Source organism: Nicotiana sylvestris, chromosome 8 (assembly GCF_000393655.2).
Source record: "Nicotiana sylvestris chromosome 8, ASM39365v2, whole genome shotgun sequence".
Lineage (NCBI taxonomy): Eukaryota > Viridiplantae > Streptophyta > Magnoliopsida > Solanales > Solanaceae > Nicotiana > Nicotiana sylvestris.
The window spans coordinates 190,715,683-190,723,849 of record NC_091064.1 but is presented as its reverse complement, the minus strand read 5'-3'; the positions used below and the strand labels follow the sequence as shown (position 1 = coordinate 190,723,849).

At 36.9% G+C, this 8,167-nt stretch overlaps 1 protein-coding gene across 1 annotated transcript; it reads left to right on the top strand.

The window, feature by feature from the left end:
- Positions 1–1,310: 1,310 nt before the first annotated feature.
- Positions 1,311–6,725, top strand: LOC104238754 (endoplasmin homolog). The gene is made up of 15 exons (XM_009793218.2): positions 1,311–1,456; positions 1,737–1,857; positions 1,954–2,107; positions 2,191–2,271; positions 2,374–2,485; positions 2,566–2,692; positions 2,777–2,915; positions 3,956–4,073; positions 4,291–4,487; positions 4,595–4,810; positions 4,897–5,062; positions 5,138–5,279; positions 5,377–5,527; positions 5,736–6,140; positions 6,231–6,725. Exons 1-15 carry the CDS (start codon positions 1,390–1,392, stop codon positions 6,468–6,470), a joined length of 2,436 nt encoding a protein of 811 aa, XP_009791520.1. The 5' UTR covers positions 1,311–1,389; the 3' UTR covers positions 6,471–6,725.
- Positions 6,726–8,167: the final 1,442 nt, after the last annotated feature.

Here is an 8,167-nt window from a genome sequence, read left to right as displayed (position 1 = left end):
CAAAAAGGGGCCCATAGTATTTGTGTGGTTATAAAAGTTTCTCATTAAGGGTAGAATTATAAGTTTAAGCTAAATTGTTATCAAATTTAGAAAGGGGTCATTCTTTTTGGAACAGACTAAAAAGGAAATAGGTTCACGTAAACTGGAACAGAGGGAGTATTTATTATAGAAAGAAATCAAATATTTTTACTTCACATAACTTTTTAAAAACTTGTATATAGCCTATTAGATGTAACAAAAAATATCCACCCCCACAAATATGGAGCCTAAAGCAATTACTTTACTTGCTTTAGGGAAGGGCCGCCCCTGCTTCGTGAGTTTAGCAAATGAAACGTAATTAATGCCTTAACCGAACCAAATGTTGTTAGCAGTAGAAACAATAATAGACAAAATTTATTGCTTCTCGTCTAGATTATTGCTACCACAAAGAACTTACGTAATTGTAAACTCTCATTTACATCATAGAAATTTAGAAGAATGTGTCTTGTCTTTATCATGTTCTATTAATATTCTCGATTATCATGCAACCAAGATAACCAGATCATAAGTCCGCTACGTGATTCTACATTTCTTCCATCTTTTGATTGAATTCATGCAAAAGAAAGAATAATAAATGACTCTACTCTTTAATTATGAAAAATCAATAGACGGATCAGTATCATGATAAGTAGAATATTTAAAAGGATCTAAGTTAATTTGATAGTATAAATATTTCTTTTATCAGTATAGTTTAACCTATTATAGTAAGTTAGTTATCATGTTTATCGAGATATTAATGAATGCTTGTAACAGATAATTATTTTGTAAGTCATTCTGTAAATAGTTTTAGACAATTATGCATTGAACTTAACTCTAGTTAAAAAATATTTTCAAAACCTATGGTTTAACACAAGGAATGGTCGAAGTTAAAAAATCGCAAATTATTAACATTAGTTCATAATCACGAATATTGACCTGAATTCGCTGCATAATGTATGGTCACCACTCACCTTACACCTTTTGTACTTGCCAATGAAAGAAGAACACGTGGTTCTCAGACGTAGCTGCTACGGTAAGTAATTCCAACTGATCTATTCCATGGACCTCAGCGCAGAAGATAGAAACCAGGTCGTCGTTCGCGTCGACTTATAGAACAAAGGTTTTCTCCACGTCTCAAGAGGCGACGGAAACCAATAAAACCACGCCACGTATACTATCACACATCATAACCGTTCGATCGTCCACGCTGGCAAAAAATTAGGAAAATGGATCTCCTAGTCGTGGGTATCGAACTCGTGACACAGACGGAGACGGCACGAGCTCACTATATATAGTCGCTCACTGGAAATGGCGCTACTTAGAAGCCAAATTTCAAAAGCCGCTGAGGTCTGAGAGTGAAATCCAATACAAATGAGGAAGTGGACGATCCCTTCGGTCCTGTTTCTGTTATGTCTTCTTTTCCTTCTTCCAGATCAAGGTAAACTATTTGTTTTGAGATCTCATGGAATTTTCTTGTTATATGTATGTAAGATTTTAAATAGTTTAGTTAGATGATGAACTAATACTGTGGATCGAGCATTGGGCAGTAATATTTGCCTTAGCTTTGAAGTTTGTGAGGCATTTTTGGTCTGGTGCTGCCTTGAAAATTTGCTGCCGTAATTATTTAAGGAGTTACATAGTTGATTGATTGATTGAATTGCTTAGTGGAGTACGGACATTACTGCTTTATTCTGAAACATGATTTTTTTACTCAATAGGTCGGAGGATTCAAGCAAATGCGGAAGCTGAATCTGATGCCCCTGTTGATCCGCCAAAGGTTGAGGAAAAGTTTGGTGCTGTTCCACATGGTTTATCCACTGATTCTGATGTCGTTAAAAGGTTTCCGAATTGTCGATTCATTTAGTTTGTTTCGCCCTGATTCCTTGCCTTCAACTTCTTTGTATCTTCATTGTACTGAGCACTATATCATTATAGGGAATCGGAGTCTATGTCTAGGAAAACTCTCCGAGCTGATGCAGAGAAATTTGAGTTCCAAGCTGAGGTCTCTCGGCTTATGGACATCATTATCAACTCCCTTTACAGTAACAAGGACATCTTCTTGAGGGAGCTGATCTCGAATGCATCGGATGTAAGCACACTTTTAAAGTCTCTGGTGATGTTCGACATTATATGCAAATGATTTCTTCTAAGTTAATATCCTGTTAAATTCAGGCGCTGGACAAGATTAGGTTCCTGTCACTTACTGACAAGGAGGTACTTGGGGAAGGTGATAACACTAAGCTTGAGATCCAGGTTGGTGATTTGTGTCCGTTGTTTGTGTAGACTCTGTTGGTTGCTAGTACGAGGAGGTTGCTCTTTTAAAAGCTGTTCTGATGATTGTATTGTTTATTGCAGATTAAACTGGATAAAGAAAAGAAAATTCTTTCCATTCGTGACAGAGGTATAGGAATGACCAAGGAGGATTTAATAAAGAACTTGGGAACTATAGCTAAATCTGGAACTTCAGGTAATCTATCTGGTGGATATGAGATTGGCGGTGTTCTTGGAGTTCTCTTTACTGTTCACTAACTTGTTATTGCTCAACAGCCTTTGTTGAGAAGATGCAGACAAGTGGAGACCTTAATCTGATTGGACAATTTGGTGTTGGGTTTTACTCGGTCTATCTTGTAGCTGACTATGTTGAGGTCATCAGCAAGCATAACGATGACAAACAGTACGTTCTTGTGTGAATGTGTTGATTAATGACTATTGATGTATTGGGAATTTTATTAGTGATTTAACAAATATCTGCATTCAGATATGTCTGGGAGTCTAAGGCTGATGGTGCATTTGCCATTTCTGAAGATGTATGGAATGAACCTCTTGGTCGTGGAACTGAAATTAGATTGCACCTTAGAGATGAAGCAGGAGAATATTTGGACGAGTACAAACTAAAGGTGTGTGTGACCGATACGTCCCAAGGAGACTCTTTTCATATATCATGAGTTGGTGCATGCCAAAACTTTTAATAGTTAACCAGTCATTTAGAGTAATTTTGTTTTCCATTCTGACAGTGGTTTTTGCACAGTAGGTCATAATATACTTTAATGCTGAAATAAACAACCTTAACAAAAGACTACTTTGCAATTTTATAAACTCTTGTTCCACTCCTTCAAGCGCCCTTCTAATTATCTCTTTCCAAATAACCCAACATGATTGCTAAGGGGGCAACACTCCATGCCCTTAGACTTCTCTTCCCACTTCTATGAGCCCAACTATGTAGCACTTCCTTCACTGAACCCGCACATCATCCACTAGATTATATTCTACTGCTTATTAGAAGTAAATACTCTCCAAAATTGAGGAACATAACGAAGACCAGGGCAGTAAAGGGCTGCAAACCTTTGTGACCCATTGTTTTGAAGCTAGTACCAGGTTGTTTTCTTATATGAATTTTTCTGCTCCCCCTTTTGTTTGATTTGTTATGAGTTTTTCTGCTCCCTTAGGATTATTTTATTATTTGGACCTTTGATTGAAAGGGTGCAATCTAAGAGAAGAAACAACAGGACCAATTACTTGATATTCCATAAGTCTTGTATTACAGTTGTTGAGAATAAGATGATTAAGCTTATGGATGAATTGCTAGCTAAAAGTAAAAGTCTGATATTTGGGCTGTTTCTGTTTTTGCATATCCAATCTTTTGCTTGTGTGTCTGTGTGGAGGTAAGATAAATTTTTGGAGTTAGAAAAAAAAAGAAGCCAAACCTGTTTTTCTGCTGGCTAAGTTTTTAGATTCTTACATTTTGGTACTTGTCATCAGCATCCATCCTGAATATTCTCTACTCTGAATTTGATTATTTTCCAGTTCAAGTTACCAAATTAAATTGAAAATAAGAGTTTCTATGGACATACTTTATGTTTCTGAAATAATATTATGTTTCTGAAGCTTCTGTTGAGGTTCTCTACATTGCTTAATGCATGGGTTACCTTGTACGCAGGACCTGGTGAAGAAATACTCTGAATTCATCAACTTCCCTATAAATCTTTGGGCAAGCAAAGAGGTTGAGAAGGAGGTTCCTGTTGATGAAGACGAGTCAACTGATGAAGAGGAAACATGTATGTGTGATTCATCCTACCTGGCTTGCCAAGTTTATTCAGTGTTAATGAAGTTGGAACTTGTAGTGAATGTGTTTAATGCATATTTTAAGACCTGTTTCCTGCTCGGAGAAATTGTTTGGGTTTGGGGGGTGGAGTTTGCTAGATGAATTGAAGTTTACCCCCTCCTTGTCTTTTAATCTTATGCGACCTCATAGTCTTTCAATGTTGTGAACAGCTGAAACCAGCTCTTCTGAAGAAGGAGATGAAGATGATTCTGAGAAGCCAGAAGATGAGAAAAAGCCTAAAACTAAGAAAGTGAAGGAAACCACTTATGAGTGGGAGCTTTTGAACGATGTGAAAGCTATATGGCTTCGGAATCCAAAGGAGGTGACAGAGGAAGAGTATACGAAATTCTATCACTCACTTGCAAAGGTAAATTGCTACTTGCTTACTTTCTTCCAGTTGAAATGCAGTGGGAAGAGTAGAAACCTTTTGTGAACTCTCTTACCATTTGCTAAATTCTTGTATTATTTTGCCAGGACTTCAGTGATGAGAAGCCCCTTGCTTGGAGTCACTTTAATGCTGAAGGTGATGTTGAGTTCAAGGCTGTACTATTTGTCCCTCCTAAGGCTCCTCAAGATTTATATGAAAGCTACTACAACTCCAAGAAATCCAACTTGAAGTTATATGTCAGACGGGTCTTTATCTCTGATGAATTTGACGAATTGTTGCCCAAGTACTTGAGTTTCCTAATGGTAGTTCTTGTTACTCTAGAACTTCCCTGTTTATATTACGTATGGGCCAAGAGTTTCTAACACCATTTTGTTTGACGTTATGCTAGGGTCTTGTTGATTCTGACACCTTACCCCTCAATGTCTCAAGAGAAATGCTTCAGCAGCACAGCAGCTTGAAGACAATTAAGAAGAAACTCATCCGCAAGGCCCTTGACATGATACGCAAGATTGCTGATGAGGATCCTGATGAATCTAACGACAAGGACAAGAAAGGTAGTTTATATCTCTGAACAATCCATTGCCTAAGAGATTGAATTTCTCATTTCTGAGTTTCTCCTGACGTTACAGATGTCGAAGAATCCAGTGCAGACAACGAGAAGAAAGGTCAATACACAAAGTTTTGGAATGAATTTGGAAAGTCAGTAAAACTTGGTATCATAGAAGATGCAACTAACAGAAACCGCTTGGCTAAGCTCCTCCGATTTGAGACGTATGCTCTGTGTCTTAAGAGTATTATTCTTAGTGAGATTGTTAAGTCAAATCAGGGTGACTGATCCCTTGTCGTCTTAATATTTTCTCGTTTACAGCTCAAAATCAGATGGTAAACTAACTTCCCTAGATCAGTACATCTCAAGGATGAAGGCTGGACAGAAGGATATCTTCTATATAACTGGAGCTAGCAAAGAGCAGTTGGAGAAATCACCATTCCTTGAGAGGCTAACGAAGAAAAATTATGAGGTATGAGTCTTTCTTAAGATCGCATGGGAAAGCGGCATAACAAAATAACTAGTAGTAGTTTATTTTAACAGAAAGTACGAGTCATCTTTTCTTGCGTTGTGAGTTTGACTATGTTCCTTGTCTTTGATATTTGAATTCTCTTATCAATGCATTTATCATGTCTGCTCTAAAGATTCATTTGCTATGTTTCCCTTGTTTCATTGTTTAGGTAATTTTCTTCACGGACCCTGTAGATGAATACCTGATGCAGTACCTGATGGATTATGAAGACAATAAGTTCCAAAATGTGTCCAAAGAGGGCCTGAAACTGGGCAAGGATTCAAAAGCCAAAGAGCTCAAGGAGTCATTTAAGGAGCTAACCAAATGGTGGAAGGGTGCTCTTGCTAGTGACAATATAGACGATGTCAAGATTAGCAACCGTTTGGCCGACACCCCTTGTGTAGTTGTGACATCGAAGTATGGTTGGAGTGCCAATATGGAAAGAATCATGCAGTCACAAACTCTGTCAGATGCAAGCAAGCAGGCGTATATGCGGGGGAAAAGGGTGCTTGAGATCAACCCTAGGCACCCAATTATCAAGGAGCTTCGGGACAGAGTAGCAAAGGACCCTGAGGTACACTTGGACTAAATCTCTATATATGTGATCAAATGATATGTTGTAGAAATGGCTAACTGTTAGTAATTGCTTGTACTTGGTTCACAGGATGAGAGCGTGGAGCAAACGGCTCAGCTAATGTACCAAACAGCATTACTGGAGAGCGGTTTCCTGCTCAATGACCCAAAGGATTTTGCCTCCCGCATCTACAGCTCAGTTAAGAGCAGTTTAAATGTCAGCCCTGATGCAGCAGTTGAGGAAGAAGAGGATATTGAGGAACCTGAAGCTGAAACTGATGACAAAGAAGCTGCTGCCAAAGATGATTCTGATGCCAAGGACGAATTATAGATTAGTCCAGAAGAATGTCCTTTCTCTGGAGAAGATTACGTAGAAGTCACATGCTATAATCGAAGTGCATGTGGATGTTGTAGCTTTCAGATTGTTAGTCCATACGTTAAATGTTACAAGTATCATGATTTTTGTCTGTCTTTGCATCTTCACAGATTTGTGTATGAGAACTTTGCTCAGTTTTCTGCAACATAATGTAACCTGCGATCCTTTTTTTTTTTATATATATATTTTAAAATAACCTTTTTACCTCCAGCTGCTATCCTTATACATATGTGGATGCCCTTGCCAAGTATACCAATCTCCAAGGTGCACCATGCCACCATCTAATTTTCAAGCCTAGTCCATGGAGGAGCTCTTCGTTGGTTTTTAGCTATGAGTGCTACCTAAAATCAGAATTATTGCAGATCTACTGTAAGTTTCATAGCGTAGTAGTAATTTTGAATCGGAATAAGTATGTCTTCTTGAAATCCCTCGGAATCATCATTTGAATTTTATCGTAGAAGTGTCATATTAAGCGCCCCAAAATGATTCCCAATAGGAAAATTGAATATCAAGGAGAATCTAATTCGATAAATATGTTTTGTAGTCCGTTATAGATTTCTTTTTAGTTCTATGTTTGTGGAGTTTTTGGCCAATATTGTCCCTTATCTTTGAGGGTAGGTCTATTTCGGTCCCTCAAATATAACCCTGAACATATTTAGTCCCTTAAGTATGCTAAAGTGGAGCACATTTAGTCTCAATGACAGAATCTGCCCAAGATCAATTACAGGGTTGGTTTCGGCACTCACCCACCGTCTTTTTAATCTACTTATCGAAAATATTTTATAAACCAACCCCCACTAATAGCACAGAGCTGATAAATTTAAGATTTTAACGTTGAAACTTTTACTTTTAAAAATTTCGGTTGATTTTTCCAAAAAGAAAAGTTAAAATTTTGAAAAATAGAGCTGCCAAGATCACTTCTAGGCATATTATTGAAGCAAACGAAAATCAGATTGTATAATCACTTTTAGGTTGCGCCAGAAACTATTTACATCTGTAGCCGAAAAAGTAAATAAAATTTGTATATTAACATACAATATATATATATATATACACACACACAAAATAATATACAAATTTTATATATTTTTTCGGCTATTATTTTTACAGCGGCTATACAATGTCATTTTCTCATTGAAAACTGGCATAGAAGGAGATATTTTCAAGGTCAAAATTTTAGAAGACATTATCTAAAAATGAGGAATTAAAGTGATAATTTGCGTATCCAATAAAAGGAGATGAAACGTTTTGCTTCAGAGCAAAAAATCTGCTTCATGAATCAGAGTTGGTTAACACCGTTAGTTTTTGAATACATTCTATCAATGGGACTAAATGTGCTCCACTTTAGCATAATTAAAGGACTAAATATGCTCAAAGTTATATTTGATGGACCAAAATAGACCTACCCTCAAAGATAAGTGACAATATTGGTTAAAAACTCTTTTCTTTTATGTGAGTTTATTTTGGCACATAAGAGATCTGAAAATAATCATTTTCTTTTATTCAAATGGTAAGTTGGCATAAAACACAATTTCCTCAATTGGTTATTGCTTTTAACATTTACACTCTGTTTCAAAAGAAAAAAGAAAAAAAAATGAAGAAAAGAACCAAAACACGCTTCTTTCTACTTGATTATGTAAGTACACAGAGGC